At 34.1% G+C, this 22008-nt stretch overlaps 1 protein-coding gene across 7 annotated transcripts; it reads left to right on the plus strand.

Annotated features, from left to right (window-relative positions):
* Positions 1–18377: 18377 nt before the first annotated feature.
* On the plus strand, positions 18378–21737 carry LOC107948925 (uncharacterized). Of its 7 annotated transcripts, XM_041104205.1 has the most exons (5): positions 18975–19772; positions 19875–20020; positions 20117–20219; positions 20925–21025; positions 21222–21737. In XM_041104205.1, the coding sequence occupies exons 1-5, from the start codon at positions 19607–19609 to the stop codon at positions 21279–21281; spliced, it is 576 nt and encodes a 191-aa protein (XP_040960139.1). In that variant the 5' UTR covers positions 18975–19606; the 3' UTR covers positions 21282–21737. The 7 variants fall into 7 exon arrangements, 3 of the variants coding, with proteins under 3 accessions (XP_040960139.1, XP_016739076.2, XP_040960140.1); XR_001697595.2 differs by lacking the exon at positions 21222–21737 and adding exons at positions 18378–18556; positions 20692–20820 and having other exon boundaries at positions 18682–20219; positions 20925–21030; XM_016883587.2 differs by having other exon boundaries at positions 18978–20020.
* Positions 21738–22008: the final 271 nt, after the last annotated feature.

Raw genomic sequence — 22008 nt, forward strand, 5'->3', positions numbered from 1 at the left:
CACCCACCCTTTCCACTTTTTCACATTACCTCAACCTAGCCACACCAACACCCACCTTCGGCACCAGCAGCCCCAACGCACATCGTGTACGCCAACAGCCCCAACGCACACCGTGTGCGCCAACAGCCTAGCAACTTGCTCCTTGTCGTTGGACCTGCCCGCACGTCCAGCTACAGTAGCCTCCACACCAGCTCGCGTGCCTAGTAAGCCAGGCTTGTTCAATGCACCTGCCTACTGCCCACTCTCACGCATCCGCGAGGCACATACATGCCCTGCTACTCACGCAATGAGCCGCACATTGTGGCTGCCACCATGGTACTAAGCCACGCCTAGTGCATTGCTGCTCCATAGTGTGCCGCTGCTACCTTGCTACTCACTCATGCCTATAGCACCACACCATCAAAACACCCTACAACCATCCCTAAACCAACCTCTTTTGCTATATATTTATTTGAATTCTTAACTTCTGTAAAGAGGTGGTAAGACAAATTTTTCTCCTAAATTTCAATTTTATTTGATTATTTAATTTTTTGAATTATTGAATTATTAATATTTTATACTAATTAAATTTTTTGAGAAAATATTTATTCTATCTTTGTGACAGCCCTAAACTGACCCTAGTCGGAAAGTGGTTTCGGGACCACGAAACCGAGTCCTATAAGAAATTAAAAGATATATTCCGTGTTTATAATGTGAGTAAATGCATGTGTGAAAGTTTCATGCATTAATTTGATTATTTTTATGTGAATTTAGTTAAAAAGGACTTATGTGAAAAATATTAAAATTGTGGTAAGTTGAAGTGTAGTGGTCAAATATTGCATGGCTTAAAATATGGGGATTTGCATGTCAAATTCCCCATTTTTATGTAAGTGGCCGGCCATGATGATGGTTGAATAGCCATATATGCATTATATATTATATTATAATAGTTAATGGTTTAAATTTTAAAATAAAAAAAGGGGAAGCCATACATCCTTGCCTTGTGCTTGCCAAATGTTGAGAAAGAAAGAAGAAATATAATTATTAAATGATATTTGGCCACTACATAGGTAAGTGGACGGTAATGGACCACCATTTAAAAGGTTTTGATATTAAATTACAAAGATTAATTTAGTAATTGGCTTATTAAAATGAAATATAATAGAAGATGGTGATAAAAACAAAGTTACACCCATCCTTTCTTGCATTTTTGCCGAAAACCATAAAGAAAAGAAAATGGAAATGAAGCTAGGGCATTCGGCTATGGTGAATGTATAGATTAAGGTACGTTTAATGCTCTTTCATTGAAAATCCTTGTATATTTGGAGTGGTCATCAAGTATAGAAGTCAGCTCATGGCAAAATTTTTGTAAATGGATGAAGATGACATTTGGTCATGGATGTTTATATTTCTTTGATGTTGGTTTCGATGTTTTGTGTATTGAGGGTTGATAATAGATGGAAGTCGAATGGTTGTTGTATGTAGATAGCATGCATGCTAATAATGTTTTTATTTTCTACTTAATATCTTATTGATTATGAGTTAACATGAATATTTAGTTGAACATATACCTTGAATTATGTTCGAAAATTTTAATTGATTAGTTGTACTCTTCTTTTTGCTTTTGACTATTCGAAATATTGAAGGTGAAAGGCTGGAAAATTTCAAGTTGAAATGTTGTCCAAATGCTGGAAATTTAGCATGCATATTCTTTTATTTAAATGCTTTGACCGAATGTTGGAAGTTAACTTGAATGCTGTCTGGTTGCTGCATGAGGGAGTTAAAATTGAACTTAAGATAGTTTATTACTAATTAATTTGCTGCTGTAATGCTGTAAATTATTGGCTGTCCAAATTAGGACAAATTTATGGTACTTAGCTAATTAATATGCTGCTGTAATACTTAAATTATTGGCTCTCCAAATTAGGACAAAATCATGGTGTTATGTGCTAGCATGATATGTATGTGTGATTGAAGTGAAAAATGTTTAGATGATTTATAGTAATTGGCTAATGTGTTTTTGTGGATATAGATGCCGAATGTGGACTCAAGAAATTAATTGGAAAATTTGTTGTTTGTTTAGGTGATAGAAAGTATGAAATAGTCTTATGTGATACGTGTATATAAGTAGATGGAAGTGAAGTGTCCTATATTTTTTGTGTATGGGATTAATTGCATTTTGATTTTAATGCGCATGATTATTACTATGTTTAAAATGTGTGAAAGCCGAATATGCTCATGATACAATGCTTGATTAGTTGATTAACAATAAGTTAAATTTGTGTAATTCAAGCTCAAGAGCATAAGGAGCCAATTTTGGATAAAGGGAAAGCGAAACTAATCGATTAGTCAATCCGTAGTTATTCGATAAAATCCAAGGTAAGTTTTGAGTAGTCACCTTTAGTATATAATTGATGATGCCTTGATATGTGTATATTAGATGAATTGTGACCTTTTGGTTCTACTTGAATTAAGTTGTGTGATAAATAATTTATGTATATGATTTATAGTTGAATGGTCACTATGGGTTAAGCTTGAATGACGAAATGGATATGTGATATTTATGTATGACTTTTGAACCGAAATGTAAATGACGGTGTACATATGGAGATTATATCCGAATGTCGCAAATGACTACTGATGTGATATGTTGAATGAGATGTGTTAATATATGATTAAATAAGCATGAAATCGAATCATGGCATGTTTTATTAAATATGATACATATTGAAATCTTTTGTTTTAGATGTAGATTAAATGATATGTGATTGCCAAATGTGATTGTTAAGTGAATAATATTAGTTAAGTACTTAAGCAAATCTATTGTTTTACTTAAGCTTAAGAGCAAAGAGGATCAAAGTCGGATAGGGGAAAAGAGAAAGTAAACAAATAGCCGTGGATATCTAGTCGTCGACCACTTCCGAGGTAAGTTTTAAGTGATTAAACGTTGAGTAAATTCAATCATAATAGGACATAATGAGTTGATTTAATAAGGTATGATGTGGCCATGATATGTCTTAAACTCAAATGGTAAGTTCATAAGTGTTTGGACTTGGAAATTTAAGAGCAAATTGTAATAATTTGCTTAGGACAGCAGCAGTAACGTGATTTTAGAAAATCACTATAAATTGTTGGTGTGGAATTATAGGCTGAATAAAATATGTAATCAAATCTTAATTAGTCTAGTTTCTTATAAAAGAGACTGTGTAAGCAAAGACATTTCCTATAAAGAGATATTTAAAGTTGTGTGAGACAGTGTCAGAATGACTCCGAAATCCCCTGTTCTGTTTTTAGAAAATCATTATAATTTGTACAAAAATGGTTATAAGATAAAATTTATATGCTTAGACTCCTTAATGAGTCTAGTTTCAAATGAAATCAAATAGAACATATTTTGAATTCTGTACAATGAGAAATTTGATTCGTAGTGAAGAGTGGTCAGATTAGTCAAATAGTGAAACAGGGGAAACTTTAAGAAAAATCTGGTATTGATTGGCCAAACCTAAAATTCTGAAAATTTTATGGATAGAAGAAATATGAGTCTATATTCAGGGAAAATTAACAGAAATTGATTTTGAGTTTTGTAGCTCCAGTTAAAAATAATTTTGTGACTATTGCTCAGGAAAAACAGCTTGTAGTGAATATGTGAATTTGTTGAAAACATTGATGAAACTATTTGAGTTGCTTATAAGCTATTGCTGAAATTGATGCACAAGATTAAGATATGTATATGTGGTAAAGCCGAATGGCTAATGTGAAATATGTATGAGATATGTATATGTGGTAAAGCCGAATGGCTAATGTGAAATATGTATGGGATATGTATATGTGGTAAAGCTGAATGGCTAATGTGAAATATATATATGAGATATGTATATGTGGTAAAGCCGAATGGCTAGTGTGAAATATGTATGAGATACGTATATGTGGTAAAGCCGAAGGGCTAGTGTGAAGTATGTAGGAGGTGTGGGTATATTGTGGCCGAATGACCAAATGTGAAAGGTGTGTATTATTAGATATTTGATGAGGCAAATGAATTACAAATATGACAGTCGATGTGAATGTCGTAACATGTGATTAAATGTACATGAAACTTGGAAATATATTCCGGGTAAGACCCGATGACTACGTGTGGAAATATATTCTGGGTAAGACCCGATGACTACGTGTGGAGATTTTGTCCGGGTAAGACCCGATAACTTCGTGTGGAGATTTCATCTGAGCTAAAGGTCTCGCCGATAATCCGAGTAGAGGTTAAAGCTGTAAGACTTCGTAATAAGAATTGCTTATAAATATATTCAATGCGAAAGGTTAAACAGGTATGTACTCCAAGTTTAAATGTGAGCTTGATTTGAACTAAATCATAAGGTAGTTATGTGATGCATACGTGAGCAATCTATGAAACTATTCCTATGATTATGTGACATCGGATCAGTGTGAGAGGTTATGTGAAATTATGCAATATATCTATGTCACATGAGCTCACTTTTATGTGAAAATTTATCTGCCTATTGCATATGCTGAGATGTGCATATTCGGTAAAGGGATGGTATGCCCGAAGGAAGAGTGAAATAAAAATACGAACAACTATGTTATAATTTGATTGTTATCTGTTGACACTGCTTAAAACTTACTAAGCATTGTAATGCTTACTCCATTTACTTTTTTTTCTGTTTTATAGATCCCATTTGGAAGCTACATGCTCGAGGGTCGTCAGCAACTAGTCACACTGTCACTATCCACTGTTTGGTACTGCTATGTTTTGGATTATCTTATGGCATGTATAAAATAGACTAGTGGCGGAAGAATATTTTGGTTAATGTATATAAGCCATGCGAAAATGGCATCTTTTGAATGTTTACTTAGAGAAGTTTAAATTTTATCCCTGGCTGTGCTTAGTACTTATCTAAATGAATGACCTTTATTTCAAGAAAAAGTTCAAAATTTTACGGTTCTGACATGAGTTACAAGCCCGGTAATGCCCCTTACCTATTCCGACGACGGTCACGGGATAGGGGTGTTACAATCTTATGATCAGGTTAATCATGCCTCGCAAAAGAACTCATGCCTCTGCTCAAATTGATTAATCACAAAACAAATTCCAATATGAAAAAGCCAAAGCAAGATACGAAAGTGTTTTCAAGAATGAATAGATGCACCCAAAAAAAGGCTTTACGCTGAAAGAAAACAACTATATTAATTTCATGGTGCGCATTCAACAAATTGTTGAAACTCTCAATTGGGAGTTATTTTGTGAGAAAAGACCTAGTGCAGATAAGGAGTTAGTTCAGGAATTTTACATGAATTTGACCTCAAGCGAATTGACGAAAGTTTCTGTTCGTGGAATTAAGGTACCAATAACCTCAAACGCTATTAATGAATTCTTTGTATTACCTGATTCCGAAGAAAATGAATATTCTTCCTTGATGAGCAATACTGAGTTTGAAAATCTGTAAGAAATACTTGAGGAACTTACAGTTCCAGGTTCTAAGTAGATTACGTCAAAGCAAGGGATTCACATTTGTTCTAGAGAATATTCGACACCACTAGTGAAGGTATGGTTCTATTTCATTCGATTCAGCCTTATGCTTATTTCACATGGGACTACAATTTCATTAGAGCGAATGGTCTTATTATACTGGATTTTAACTGGAAAGACCATTGATGTGGGAAAAATCATCCTGAGAGAAATGCAAAATTGTGCCGCTAGACGTTCTAGCCCAGCTTATTTTCCCTTTACGATAACAATTTTGTGCTCGAAAACTAAAATTCTTGCAAACGTAAAGAATACAGGTTATAGCCAGGGCACAATCACAGATTGGGACCTCTACCGAATAGCCGGAGACTCTGTTTGCAGCAACGAGTTGAAAAAAGTAAGGATCCTGAAGAAGAAGAAGAACAACAACAAGAAGATCCCATAGAGATCGAACCAATGCAGTCAGCTGAAATCCCTGATAAGGCAGGACCAATGGAACCAGTAACCAAACCTGACGTCGCAACTTCAATGTTTAGGACTCAATCACCCCGCCCATATCTTTGAGATGAGCTGTCAAAGTTGATGGACATAATGCAACATATGCAATGGCAGCAAAAAGCTTACTAGAGATATTCAAAAATACGTGATGACTCAATGAGAAACTCTCTTATGATTATACAATGACCCATTTATTTTTGTGCCGGAGTTTCTAGATTTCATATTTGAACCATGGAGTCCATTATCGAAGAGGGAGCGAAGCGATTCATGCAAAAACAAAAATGATGGAGCAAAAGATGAGTCGAATTCGAAGGGATCTGCAAATAAATAAAAAGGGGGAATCTTGACTTTATTTTATTTCCATTCTTAGGTTATTTAATTAGGTTCTATTAGGATTTTTTATTTTTGCATAATAAAACAAGAGGTGGAAATCATATATAAAAATGAACAAGTCGTAAAGTACAAAGTGTGGCAATAGATATATACATGTCTAGGATTGGATCTAGAGAGAGCTTGGTACTTAAGCAGTCAAATTGACTTACCTCCTCTTTTCTAGAATCCTACCTGGTGTATAGTATCTATTCGCTTTTAACAATGAGGACATTGTTCATCTTAAGTAGGGGGACCTAAAAATTGAAATTATTTCCACTCAGAACAAGTTTTCCAGTTATGATTAGATTATATTTTATTCAAAATTTTGAAATTTTGTTAAGTATGCTAAACTTCAGTATGAATAAAGTTCAATTATTTCAATAATTTTTATGTTAACTGAAATATGACATAAATATATTTTTAATAAAACATGTAAATCATACCACAAAATTTTTAGTTCCTTAATAAAGCATGTATTTTTCCTCGTTCTTGAAATAATCTTTCAATATTTATTATAAAAATAAGGCCTTTCGCATACTAGGGTTTAAGGAAAATTTTGTAAAATAATGAAAATGGTGAGAGAGAAAGAATTTGAACTTGGGTTTCAAGGAACGTTTCACTAACACCTATGCAACAAACCAATATCTCATTTATTTCCTAAAAATGCATAGATAATCTTAAAAATTAAGGCATGATCACTCTCTCTCGATTTACAAACCTAATTCTACTAACCCCCGATTTTTGAGATGTGACATATACTCACGAATTGTGGATGATCATGATGCACATCTATGGATTGTTCTTTAGATTTTGCAAGAGAAGCAGTTGTTCACCAAGTTGAGCAAGCATGAGTTCTGGTTGAGACAGGTGATGTTCTTAGGGCATGTTGTATCTTTTAAGGCGGTCTATGTTGACCCAAAAAAGATTAAGGCTATTCTGGAGTAGAAACAACCGAAGAGCATCACTGAGGTTTTGAGTTTCTTATGATTGGCTGGATATTATTGTAGATTCATTGAGGGGTTCTCCATCATAGTTACTCCCTTAACAAATCTACCTCAAAAGAATGTGGTCTTTTAATGGATTGATGAACATCAAAAAAAATTGAGAAGCTTAAAGCAGTTTTGATTGAGGCACCGGTGTTGATTCAACCAGAGTCCGGGAAGGAGTATGTGGTCTAGGGGGATGCATCATATATGAGACTTAGTTGTGTGCTGATGAAAAAGGGCAATGTGGTAGCTTATGCTTCGAGACAGTTGAAGCCACATGAGTGTAATTACTCGACCCATGATTTTGGAGTTAGTTGTAGTAGTCTTTGCATTCAAGATTTGGTGGCATTATCTGTATGGTTAGAGGTGTGGCATCTACATTGATCACAGGATTCTTAAGTATCTCTTCACCCAAAAGGAGTTGAACTTGAGACAGAGGCGTTGGATTGATCTGCTGAAAGATTATGATTGTGGGATCGAGTATCATCCCAACAAAGCTAATGTTGTTGTTGATGCTTTGAGTCGAAAATCGATGCTGGAGTTGCGAAAAATGTTTGCACATTTTAGTGTGACCAGTGATGATGGTTTTTTGGTTGAACTCTAAGTAAAGTTGTCTCTGTTGCAGCAGATAAATGAGAGGCAGTTTCTTGATGCCAGTCTAGTGTGAAAGATCTGACAAGTTGAAGAAGGTAGTGTTGGAGACTACAAGTTGAATCCCGATGGTATTTTGAGTATTCGAGGGAGACTTTGTGTGTCTATTGATACGGATCTTAGGCATGCTATTCTTACTGAGGAACATAGTAGGCCATATACTATGCACCCAGGTAGTAATAATATGTATAGGGATCTTCGGGAGTTGTATTTGTGGCTCGATATAAAGCGTGATGTGATAGACTTTGTGCCTATATGTTTGGTTTTTCAAAGGGTTAAGGCGGAGCACCAGCCTCCTTTATGTTTGCTTCAGTCGATTAAGATATTGGAGTGGAAATGGGAGAGAGTCACGACGGACTTTATATCGGGTTTGCCTCTAACCCCGAAAAAGAAAGACTTTGTATGGGTGATTGTCAACCAATTTTGGAAGAGTGCTCATTTTTTGGTTGTGCGTACAAACTATTCATTGCATTAATTAGTCGAGTTGTACATAGTTGAGATTGTTTGACTTCATGGTGTGTCGATTTCCATCATTTCTTATACAGATCTCCACTTTACTTTGAGGTTTTAGAGAAGTCTGTAGAAAGCTTTGGGGTCGAAGATTAGTTTCAATTATGGCTTATCATCCTCAAACCGATAGTCATTCAAAGAGGGTAATTCAGATACTCGAGGACATGTTGTGTAGTTACATCATCGAGTTCAGTGGTAGTTGGGAGTTGTATCTTCCTTTAGTCGAGTTCACCTACAACAACAGCTATCAAATGAGTATTCAAATGGCATCGTTTGAGGTGTTGTATGGTAAGAAGTGTCAAACTCTGCCATGTTGGTCGGAGTTGGATAAGAGATGGGTTATTGGTCTGGATCTAATCTAGGAGCCCGAAGAGAAGGTGAAACTAATCTGTGAGCAACTGAAGGCTGCTTATGATAGGCAAAAATCTTATGTAAATCTGAAACATCATGATATCGAGTTTCATGTTGGAGATTGAATGTTTCTGAAGGTTTTGCCTTGGAAGAAGGTGTTGAGGTTCAGTTGAAAGGGTAATTTAAGGCTAAGGTTTATTGGGCCTTATGAGGTTATTGAGAGGATTGGATCGGTAGCATATCGACTCATGTTACCCATAAAACTTGAGCGTGTCCATGTTGCGAAAATATCGATTTGATCCATCACATGTAGTTCCAATTGAGGAGATTGAGGTTCGACCTAATTTGACATATAAGGAAGAATAAATTGAGATTTTGGCACATGAGACAAAGGTATTGCAAAATAAAAGCGTACCTCTAGTTAAGGTTTTATGGCGTAATCACAAAATTGAAGAGGCTACTTGGGAACCGAAGATGCAATGAGACGTGGATATCCCTTTCTGTTCGGATAAGGTAATTTCGATGATGAAATTCTTTTAAGAGTGAGAGAGTTGTCCCATCCTGAAAATTAGGTTAGTAAATTAGGGGTTAATGAACTGAAAATCGTAATTTCGTTAGATAATTAAATTAAATAGGAATAAATAAAATAAAATATTAAAATAATTAGAATTAAAATTTTACGTTAAAAAATTGAAATTAGTGTTTGCGAATTAATTTTGTTAAAACAGATTTTTAAAATGAGATCGAATTCAAAAATAAATTAGAAAACGAGTTTAATTGAAAAACAAGGACCTATTTGGAAAGGGGAGGAAATTGTAGGAGGTCAAAGAGGAAAATGCTCAATTTTTAAACTTTGGTTGGTTATTTAAACCACCTACCGTGTAATAGCCCGTTTTTAGTAAAATTGTAACAGTGGTTTTGGGACCACAAGTCTGATGTGGAAATGTTTATTTTATTATTATTTTATTGTCTACAGCACGTTAGTAGTGCTGTATCAAAATTTCGTTAAGAAATTTTACCGTTTGCATGCTTAATTTGATAAAAAGGATTAAATAAATAAATGTGCAAAAATAGAGATCTAATAGCTAAAAGTATTAAATAGCTATAGAATTAAAAAAGTAAGATGACTTAAATGGTAAATAGACCATTATTAAAGATAATGGACTTTTATGGACATTTTATATGTGTTTTAAATGATTAATTAGTAAGGTTAAACTTGTAATTTAATTAATAACTTAAAATAAAATATAGGAAAAGATGTTATCATCTTCTAGTTTTATTCTCCCATTGAATTATTCAAGGAAAAACACCATTTTTGGTGCTTGGAAGGTTCAGCTAGGTTACCTTGTGCATGTAAGTTTGTTTTCATCATGTTTTTAATGATTTCTATGTTTTTGAAGTCATTGTAGCTTAATCTAGCTAGCCCAAGGTCTAATTTGCAAAATTGTTAAAAGATTTAAGTTTTTCCATGAAGTAATTCACATTGTTTATGAAGTTTAATGGTAGAAAATGAATCCTTGTTGGATAAACAACTTTTGTTAAGTGATTTTTGATGAATTTGTCAATTAGGGATTGAATTGTAAAATGTGAAATACTCATGGTGTAATTTGTGAAATAATGAAATGTGTGGGTTGATAGGAGATTGTATGAAATTCAGATAGGCTGGGGCAGGGATGAAATTGCATGAATTTCATTTTACGAGCTTAATGACTAAATTGTAAAGAAATCAAAATATTTGGGGCAAAAGTGTAATTTTTCAAAAATATGAATTTGGATTGAATTGAATAGAATAGTGACTAAATTGGTTGAATTTATTTAATTAGATCAAGACAAACCTCAACCGGATTTAAATCGAGGGAAGGCAAAAGTCGTGGATTAGATCGTACTCCTTCGCGATAATGTCGATGTAAGTTCATATTAATTAAATTATATCATTTGATTTACTTATGTATTTGTATTTTATAATCAAGTAGTTAATTATTATATAATTATACCCCTAATCGCACTTACGTGACCCTGTTGTACTTCAATACCCCTGATCACACTTACATGCCCCTGTTGTACTTTGGTACCCCTGATCGCACTTTTGCGTCGTGGTTACATTTCGATAATATTAATTAAGTAAAATAAAATTTCATGCATTTAATGTTAAGTTAATTAAATTGCTATGTACTTACTAAGCTTTGTAAGGTTATACGTGTTTGTATGTCGTTTTGTAGATTATTTTTGCTAACTCGGGACGGATCGAAACTTCGGCTCACACTATCCATCATCGTTAGTAGCTTTTGAACTCTTTTGGGATTGTGGCATGTATATCTTGCTATAAGTATAAATGTATATGTGTCTAGTTCATTTTGGTATAAAAGTGAATTACTAAGTTGTGTGTTTGGACACTTTGTTTTCTAGGTTGTATATATGTACCTTTTGACTTCATAACTTGGTATGAATGCAATTACTTATGAATGGTTTAATGTTGATGAATTTAAGTTTTTATCCTCGCATTTTTATTTGGTTGGGTGTTTGAATAAATAAAGATGAAAGACTAGTTTGAAAATGCATGTTATAAAGGTTATGTGATATGTTTTAAATGTGGATTTGGTATCTTTGTTATCAATGGCATATAAGCCTATTGGTGATAGTAGTGGAATGATAGAAATGGTACCTTTTTGGTGTTTGGTTGTTAGGTAATTTAAATGGCATATGTTGAAGTAAATTTAGTTTAAAAGATAATGAATATTATTTGGCCAAAATGAGTACATGGTTACATGTTTATATGTTGACATTTGAGGTGCCTATGGGCATATTGGTTGTATGTTAATATACCATATGTATATAGCTTTATTTTTCATGATTTTGGTGTCTTGTTATAGCTTGTATATATATGAAATTTTTGGTGTAGGTACATGCCAAAATGGGTGAGAAAAATGGCTTGTAAATGAGCCTATTTTCGTCCACACCAGCAGAGACACGAGCGTGTATCTCAGTCGTGTGTCCCATATAGTTTTCAAAGGGTTCAAGTCAGGCTGTTACACGGCCTAGCACATGGCTTGGAACACAGGTGTGTGAGGTTACTTCGAAGGGTACATGGCCTACCACACGGGCATGTGGTTTGGCCGTGTGGCCCAATTCAGTGAGTTACACGAGCACGGACACGAGCTGGGACACGACCGTGTGTCCTTAATTCGAATGCCCACACGGCCTGAGATAAAGGCTTATCTCTTGGCCGTGTGACCCCTGCAGTGTAGATAATTTTCACTATATTCTGAATAATTCTCTAAGTTTCTGATTTAGTCCCGACTTGTTTCTAAAGTTTTTTTAAGGCCTCGAGGGATCGTACAAGGGACGATATGTATGATTTGGATTGGTTTTAACATGATTATTCATATGATTTGTATTCATTTGAAATTATGTTTGCTTGATTTGAAAACTTCGGTAATGCTCCGTAACCTTATTCCGGTCACGGATATAGGTTATGGGTGTTACACACCATCTTTTTCCCTCCCACTCAACTCCTCTTTCAAAAAATTTTCAAACACCAAATTAAAGTTTTTCTCTCGAAATTAGTTCATCTTTTTTTATTTTTAGGCTCTCCAAACACAAAAGTCTTTTTCAATTTTAAAGAATATTCATGTTTTCATCCTAAACTCCTTAAATGATCTCTATACGTTTTAGCTCGAATTAGCTCCATAGCTAACCGATTTGTCAAATCAAGGTGAGATTCTGACTTTTTATGATTACACTAAGTGAGTTGTTATTTCAATCAAGTTTTAAATGATTTAACCAAGATTTCAATAGATCACTTGATTTTAAGTTGATTTTTAGATTGAAAATGGTGGATCTCGTATTACTAAGCTAAGATTCTATTTTAAAATGATTTCTAACTCATTTTGATCTAAATAAAAGGTATTTGATCTTAATTTAACAAATCAAATGTTTTACCATTTTTAATGATTACATAAGCTTGAGTTTTTCAAAAAAAATTAGATTCATGTAATTAAACAAAATTAAAGGTTTAGATCTATAATTAGATGATATTTAGGATGAATAAAATGAAATTAAGGCTAACAAACAAGATTTGAGGGGTTAAACACCTATTTCAGCAAAACTAGCTCAATTTTTGGTATAGAGGATAAGAGGTTTTGATCTATGATTTTAGAATGATTTAATTGTATTTTCTACTACCTGTAATGCCTTTTTGTTGTGTTTGATGTGTATGTAAAGTGTCAACTCATTTGGGATCCTCCACAAGCAAAGACAAAGGCAAAAATAAACTTACTTGAGTTTTGCCATTAAAGCAAGTTGCTCAGGTGAGTGATCTAGTGTGTTATAATTAATGCACAAAATAGTGAGTTAAAGGGGGATTAGGTGATCAAATAATCTAATCTATTTCTTAGATGTAAGTGTTCTTACTTGATCTTTGATTAATTCATAAACACGCTTACATGTGTTGTAATGTGCTTAAGTGTGTGATGTGATTATATGTGTTGATTATATGTCTAAATATGATTTGAAGACAGATGGTTTTATGCACATACCTCTGATATGAAGTGTATTTGGCTCAACAAGTAAAGTGTTAGCACTTGTAGTGCATCATGTGGACATGTGATAAATGTTTGTTCATGATAATAAAGATAAGTAAGCATAAATGTGTGAAATGGATACATAGTGAACCTTCGAAAACATTGGATATAGATGGCATGCCATAGGACTTGAGTACTCATTTATATGTTTTGATGTTGGGACATGTTTGGAGGGATAAGGGACTATAGAGCATTGCTCCATTCATTGGGATATGTTGGTGTGTTGGAGAGTGTTAGCTTATGCTACACTTACTTGTGACACGTAGGCTCTTTTGAGTCGAGGTGTGATGGAGATCTAAGTATCCAATGAGAGCCATTGATATGCATTTGCATCTTCACAAGTTACCAATGCATCAATATGATATTATAATTTATGATGCTATATGATAAAGGTGTCCAATATGCTTGTTTTTAACTCTTGTGTTGTGATTTGTTGTAGTATCTTGAACACTTACTGAGCTTGGTTAAGCTCACACTCTTTTGTGTCTATTTTTCAAAGAAATAGCTTGTGTGGGGTGGTGAAGTGGGCAAGCTTGTGATCCTAAGGCAAAAACATCTTGGTTATGCATGTAAGATGGTTTTTAGTTAATAAAGGATGGCAATATGGGCTTAAATTGAGGGATTAGACTTCACTTTTATTTGGGTTTGTAAATGGACTTTCCATAGATTGTTTAAAGACTTTTATAATTGTTTTGTGGATGTTTATATTGCTTGGATGATTGCATAAAGTATGTTCGATGAATACCTAGACTTTTTTTTTAATAGCATGCATATGCATTAATGATTTGTAGTTAAAAAGGCTTAAATGATATGTTGAAGGCTTGGACAGATGCAAAATGACCAAGTGGCAAGGTATGTACCTATAATGCACTCTAAATTTCCTTATATGCAAATTTGGTATGTTGAGTAATTCGATTGAAACTTTATGAAAGTATGTTAGTATATGTGATTGATTTGGAAGCCAAAGCATGTTAATGTATGATTGTGTGTGTTTGAGCATGAATTATATGTTTTATATATGCTATATGACATGTTTGAATTGAGAAAATGACATGAAATCTCGAATCGGCATGAGTAACTAAATGTCAAAGTGTCTTATGCAAATGTTGCAATTTTTTTGCAATATTGCACCTTGTCGTCGTGACAAGCCCTTAATGACATTGCAAGAGCCTCCAATGTCGAGACGTCATATATCGCATGCTTCAGACGAGGGCACATCTTCAGGAAACGTCGTGACATGGTTTTTCGCGTCATTTCGACATGGCAGATAAGTGAACTGGGCATGTTTTGAAACCTTTACAAATAAGTCATGATTTTTATACAACAAAATTGGAGGCCTTAAACACCATGAAATGGTTTTATATGTTAATTTTATTATGCTAACTTCAATTTCTTAAAACAAGGTCTTTTTGGAAATTTTGTAAAGTTTGCGCTTTAGTCCTTAAACTTCATTTTGAAATTGCATGAGTTTTAAATGTCGTTTTGAGCTGAATTTTTCACGAATGGTTTAAAATGAAATTCCCAAGAAACTTGTTAGATTAATTTTATGAATTAAAATTTTTTCGCTTGCATTGTGCTGAATGACAATTTTACCCCTGCACATGTTTTATGGTAATGTGTTAGACAAAGCATGTTTTAGGCTTTGTATGTTTAAAATTACTTGTTAAAGCATTTTTTTGGTTGGTGTGATGGTTGGTTTGTAGTGTGATTGGTGATTGCTAAGAAGAGTCATGTAAGTGGCTACTGTGACATTCCAAATTTAGGTCGGTCAATCCCAGCTGGGTTTCGGGGCGACGCAAGTCTGATCCTCCGTAACGGTATTGAGGGTCTCTTTCAGTGCACCTCAATTGGAGCTAATAGTCTCTATCACAAAGTCCCTAAGCTGCTTTCTCATCTAGTTTAACTTATCGGTGTGTCCCTCAATTACCTCGAGTATTTCTTTCATACCACCTATGGATTTTTTATATTTGTCATCCGACCTTCCAAATCCGACACAATATCCCTCGATCTCCTCTTTTTTCTAGACCTCCCACTAATCTCCATCAGGACATTTTGTTCGTCTCCTCCTTTCGTCATCTCAATTGACGCCTTCGAACACAGGCTCTTATACCAACTGTCACAGGACTAGAACTTTTGTCTGGCAAGTTACGTGGCCTTATTCGATTGTCTAGGTTCAAATATGCCTAAGTTAGCCTTACTCTTGAAAACTAAGAATTCTTGCAGGAATTCTCTAAGGCACTAAAGCAAAGAGAAAGCAAACTCTGAAAAGGAAAAAGCTACAAATTGACAAAGAAAACCACAAAAAGAGAGTGCACACCAAGTGTTTAAGTAAATGCTCTCAAAAGTATTATGTTACTTTGAAGGTTTACAACTGAGTAAATACAAATGAGGGGAAAGACCTCTATTTATAGTTAACTCCTCCAAAACCAACGATACAGATTGAGTTATATCGACGGTCAAGATTTGTGCCTATCTACCAAATGAGAGTCCTAATGGATTTAAACTCTATGCATCTTTATCCCTTAACATTTACATTAATTACCTTGGTAACTCCAATTTTACTAGAGTGCTTCATTGGATCACCAAGGCTTCAAGTAGATAGGCTTCTCCATGAGTTCCAAAAATCGAGACAATTCTTGTGGGTCAAATTAGGGGTGTTCAAATGGTTAACCGAACTGAATTAGTATCAATCGAATTAACCGAACTTTTAATTCTTTAATCGTTAACCGAACCAAAAATTTTTTTAAAAGAATTAACCGAACCAAAATAATTCAGTTAATTGGGTTGGTTAACCCAATTAACCGAATTTTATATTTTTTATTTTTTTTGTTAAAACAAGTATAAAACATATAAATAAATAAATAAATTGATAATTCACTTGACTGAATTAACCAGTTTAACCAAATTAGTAATAGCCTAATACATATATAATATTATTTATTACGTTCAGTTAATTCGGTTAATTACTTGATTTTGAACCAAATTAATCGTTAATCAAAATTCCAAAACACTTTTAACTGACCTCCGACCGAACTAGATCGGTTAACCGATCGATTAACCAAATTAGATCAGTTAGGTCAATTAATTCGGTTTTAACCGAAATTTGAACACCCCTAAATCAAATGAGCCCCATTTCATAAGCTGACTTCTATAAGACGTTTTATGTGCAATGATCACAAAATTTAATCCGTAACCCGTGACATATTCACAAGCAACAGAACCAAATAGGTGAACATTTGTTCAAAGAGTGTAACTTTTGCCACTACAATTTCAATTTGGTTTGGATGCCATTTGTCCCTCCCAATAGATGCATTACATTACGCGACACACCATCAAAATTTGCAGCATTGGCTAGATACAATTGATATTAAAAGAGACCAAGGGCATGGATTCTTCTCTTCGGTTACTGGCCGAAGAAAACAACCCACACCACTTTCATTTTCTTTCCCCTTCTCTTAACTGATTAGTTTTCCCTCATCTTTTCTTTATGGGTTAAATAGAAGTAATATTTTATAATTTCATTTCTCTAACTTTTTCTTTTCTATCAAAAGCACCTAAAATTTATTTTCTTTTCATTTTCAACCACCTTCGCACCCTATCAACCATAATAATTTGTACTGAATCACAAGCAACATATACACCCATGTTATATAGCCATGCTTTATTCAAAATAACAAAAAAAAACTACAAACAGAATGCAAGACATTGAGGCCTTGTTTGGTTCACATGAATGCCTTAGCTATTCCTCCCTTATTCAACGCAGTAAAACTATTCAAGGGTTCGGTTGGCTGTAAAACCTATTTCATTGAATAGCCATTACAGCCTGATTTCTCAAAACCACTGAATAACAATTCAGTGCCATCTCTAATGAACGGCTATTCAACGCTTCCAGTAATATACAAAATTATTTTTCTTTCCTTTTATACCCATCTTACATCCTCTTCAAACTCCCAACTCCCATCTGAGATTTTTCCAATAAATCTCAAAGATTATCGTGTGAGAATGAATTTTTTTGTTTTATTTAAACTTTCTCTTCTTACTTTCTCTTTACCCTCACCATTCTCCCAATATACCTGTGTAGAACGTTTGGAGTGAGCAAGAAGAGGGGTTTGAAAGAACAACAACAGCCACCATGGCGAAGAAGATCAGTGTAACAAAGAAAGCCTTGATTCCAGGTTAAATCAAACCCTCAAGAATGTAGGGGTACCTCTTTCTAATCGTTCCAATTTCCCAGTATTTTTCTTCCTCTATTTTCTTTCTAGTTTCTCAATGTTGATTTTGGATTGTTCTTTTTCATTAGATTTAGAGAAATACCTTCTGATCTTTCAAATTTCAATTTTGATTCTGAATTCTCATGGAAGAATTTTTCCTCTTTAGGGGGAATCATAGGCATCACAGGAGTTGTGTTTTATGTGGTCTTTTTGCAATGTTTTGCTGGCACTGAAGTTCAACAGTTGATACTCATTTCTTCTTGTTTTCCTAATTTAATCTTAATTTGTATTTTTTCTGATTTCCCCTATAGGGCATTCACTATATCAGGAAAGCTAAAGCTGGAAGATGCTATTCGGGCTACGCTTTCTTCTCTACCTGATGAAGTTGTGGATACTATTGGTGTTATAGCTCTACCATCTGAAGATTCTATTTCAGAAAGGAGAAGGAAGCTGGAGTACCTTAAGATGCAGGAAGAACTGATCAAGGTTGAAAAAGTAATATGTTTTATATTATTTTTCATATGAATAGTCTCCTTTATTGTAAGTTGTTTATTATTTTTTGCCTCATATGGGGCTCAGTTGACCTTGCTTGTTGTGAAAGAGTTCAGTATAATCTTAGCTTAAAATAGAGGCATTTAGTCTTGAAGTTTTTTGCTTAGCTTAAAAAAAAAAGGCCCAAAAGCAATATTCCTGGTCTTATACAGTTCTTTGAATTTCATTGGTTGTTTTAAATTGGTACCTTTGTAGGAGGAGAAAGAGAAAGAAGAAGAAGAGCTAGCAAGGATAAAGGAAACTAAGGCTAGAAAAGAAGATGTGGCATTGAAAGAGATGACTGCCCCAACAGCTAGAGAAGCACAAGAACAGGCTATAGCAAGAGCGTTAGAAAAAAGAGATCAACTCTGTGAAATCAGTTGTGCATTGGTTGTTTTAGCCTCAGCATCTGTAAGGACTCTATTTGAAGATTTTTGTCTGTGACTGTTATTTGTTGATTCTGTTATTTTATTGTTATCTTCATAGCATTGCCACTTGCAATATGGATTTGACTTTAGTTTGTTCCTAATATGCAGTCTGTGAGCAGAGAGCGAGAAGAGTTCCTTAGTCTTGTAAATAATGAGGTATGTTATAAACTTTGATATTTTTTTTATTTGGTTATTGTAAAGAACTGCAAGGGAATGAGGTCAATGCATTATTTTTAAATAGTTTTCTTTAAAAGTCAAATTGAGCTAGTGTAATAGATAAAACATAGTATTTGTGCAATGTCATTCTTTCATTCTTTTGGACTAGATGTTTTAAGCATTGACTTTTCAGTTGTAACTTTGCTAGGTTAGTAGAAAATTTATTTAGGGTCTGTTTGATAGGGGAAAATATTTTTCGGAATTGGTTTTCCCCATTTTTCGGTGTTTGATTGGAGGAAAATGAATTCCACAAGGAAAACCTTTTACAAACACGGGTAAAATCACTTCCTTAGTTTTGGAAAACGTCTTACCGATTTTCCTTCCGTAAGACATTTTCCATTCTCTTCTCTACACTCTCATCGTCTCAGCTTCAAAATTTTCTTTGCAGACTTTCTTTAGAAATGTATGTTTTCTATTTCCACTTTCATTTCTACTCATTTTCTGTGGCTTCTCCCATTCCAATCCATTCTTCATTTCGATTCCCTCAATCCTTCCCGCTCCGACCCTATACCCGAATTTCAATCCATTCTTCATTCTCATTGAATTATTTCTGTTGGTGAATTAATGCAATTTCCAAGCTTCTGCGTGATGGGTTTGTAATTTTCTAAACCTCATAGCTTTTATGGGTTTCTTTTTGTTATTAATTTTTAGCTTTTAATTGTATTTCTCGATGTTCTTAACTTTTCTTCCATTGGATTGTGGTTTCGTAGCTTATGGCTTTGTGGGGTTACGCTTGTTCTGTTTATAGAGTTTCTTCCGTTGGATTGTAATTTCTAGGCTTTTAGCTTTCTTGGGGTTCTTGTTTTTAAGTCTATTGATGATGCAAATTCATGTTCAGTCCTCGTTCGCACGCTTCATGTGCAGTCAAGGGTATGATACTTGGATTATTGAACTCAGAGGTGCTGGATTGAGTACACAAGGAATGGATTTTGGACAATATATAGACCCTTTAGATTCTATTTCTCAGAGGAAGGATTTTTATGGTAAGGGTACAGATTATAAGAGGTTTTCAAAAACAGAAAAAAGATATGCTTTTTCCAATCAAATTACGGATTTAATTGAAAAGCTTGTAAATATAATTGAAGAAGCTGAAAGATCATCTCCAGTACGTGCTTTTGATATGCAAAACAGCATTTCCACAGCACTAAAAGATATGCAGAAACAACTTGATCTTATTTCCAAGTATGATTGGGACTTTGATAACTACCTAGAAGAAGACGTCCCTGCTGTGGTGAGGTGCCTCCCTTATGTGATGCGTACACCAGCTGACAATTCGTAAGCCATGACAACTAACTTGAGTATTGTTAAACTAAAATTTTTATCTTAGATGGAATACATAAAGGATAAGAGTGAACCAAAGGATGGCAAGTTACTTGCAATTGGTCATTCTATGGGCAGTATCTTGCTATATGCGATGCTATCACGATGTGGTAAGATTCTGTAAAAACTTGCTTGTTCATCTACATTTATGACCTATGTAAAACCTATTACTGCATATCCTTTTGGCTATTACCTTTTTGGTATTGCAAAATAGTTTGTTATATTAACACATAACTGCATGTTTAATTTCTCTGTTCTGTTATGATTAGAATTTATTTAGCATTTTGAAGCTGTGACCAACTTGAATTTCATTTCCTTTGGACACAGCACCGACTGAAATAGACTTGTAAACAGTTTATAATCACTTCTTAGACCGATTAAACATTTTAACAGCAATTTATTTATAGATAAAAGAATAGAAAACTTTGTGCACAAATTATGTTGATCTAGGTACTGATAATATTGGTTAAACTCACAAAAGAAAATGCTACGCTTGGTTCAACTATCTGATGCTTGAACCTTTTTATTTTGCTTATTGAGGCTAATCTAAGAGTTCAAACTGTTGCGTTTTAATTATCACAGCTAAAGCATGTCAACCAGGATGATGTTGAGTCCTTTATGAGTAGAGCCAATTAATTTTGAACTCTTTAAGGCCCTTAGATGGAATCAAAATCGTTGCTGTATAAGTCCAAAAGAGTTCTATATGTCCCGGTAGGCTACTTGATGGAATAGTTTTATAAGTAAACTTTTCATCTTACTTTGACTTTGTATCTTGAACAATATATAGGAGTGCTAAAATGTCTTGTTTTTATAAGGTTATGAAGGAAAGGATTCTGGATTGGCAGCAGTCACTACGTTGGCATCATCATTGGACTATATGTCTTCTAGATCGTCACTCAAACTGCTTTTACCCTTGGCAAGTGTTACTGAAGCGAAATTGCCTAAGCATTGTTTCTCTGTGAAGTGTTATTATCTGCTTGTATGTATATTGACAATAATCTGATGTTATTTCTCTTCGGTGAGCAGGCAGACCCTGCACAGGTCCTAAATGTTCCTGTTATTCCAATTGGAACATTGCTTCTCCTAAATATTTACACTTCCTTTTGATGCAGGCCGTAGATCTAGTGTATCCTTGTATAATAGAATTTCTCAATCATCATGACGCAGCTTGAAGTTGTTGAGACTTCTTCTTCATTCAAGCTTCGTTCTGTATTTTTTTCCCCATGAAGGAAGGAGCCGACTTAAGAAGAATCTTCAAGCTAGTCTTGCCCTTAAAATTCTACATCAGCTAGTACATATACATACATAAAAGGAGGTAAAGGATCAATACCATGCATGTAGTTGTATTGTTGTATTAAAGTTTGTTAATATGTACAGACATTTAGAAAAAGTAGTGTATGTTTATATGGTATACATATATCACTACTCTCTCTCTTAGACAACAACATGTAGTTGTATTGTTGTATTAAAGTTTGTTAATATGTACAGACATTTAGAAAAAGTAGTGTATGTTTATATGGTATACATATATCACTACTCTCTCTCTTAGACAACAATACTTCATCATTTGTAAATGGTTAACCATTAGAAATTTTGACTCTCACAAAACATTTGATGATCTTAAGAGAGATGTTCGATTACCATAAAGCTTACACTTCATTTTATAGAGAAAGGTTGAATTAATTGTGTCAAACTCCTAAGCTTTGATTGATTTTTGACCAAATTAATCACAAGTTTAGTCTATTGGGAATTTAATTATTGCTCAAGAATGTTGTATTGTATGAAGTTTACTTCCCATTTAATAAATAATAAAATAAAAAAGGTAAATTTTTAGCCATTTCTCTTCACTTTTTTTCCAACTAATAAGAATGTATTTTTTTTCAATTTATAACGATTAAT

The sequence above is a fragment of the Gossypium hirsutum genome, chromosome D11 (genome assembly GCF_007990345.1).
Source record: "Gossypium hirsutum isolate 1008001.06 chromosome D11, Gossypium_hirsutum_v2.1, whole genome shotgun sequence".
NCBI classification, from domain to species: Eukaryota; Viridiplantae; Streptophyta; class Magnoliopsida; order Malvales; family Malvaceae; genus Gossypium; species Gossypium hirsutum.

Bases quoted from the DNA above. Each gene is read 5' to 3' on its own strand.
- LOC107948925 (XM_016883587.2), top strand. From the start codon at position 19,607: ATGATGCAAATTCATGTTCAGTCCTCGTTCGCACGCTTCATGTGCAGT. The intron at 20,021-20,116 runs GTGAGGTGCCTC...TTTTTATCTTAG, and splicing joins AAGAAGACGTCCCTGCTGTG to ATGGAATACATAAAGGATAA. The intron at 20,220-20,924 runs GTAAGATTCTGT...TGTTTTTATAAG, and splicing joins TGCGATGCTATCACGATGTG to GTTATGAAGGAAAGGATTCT.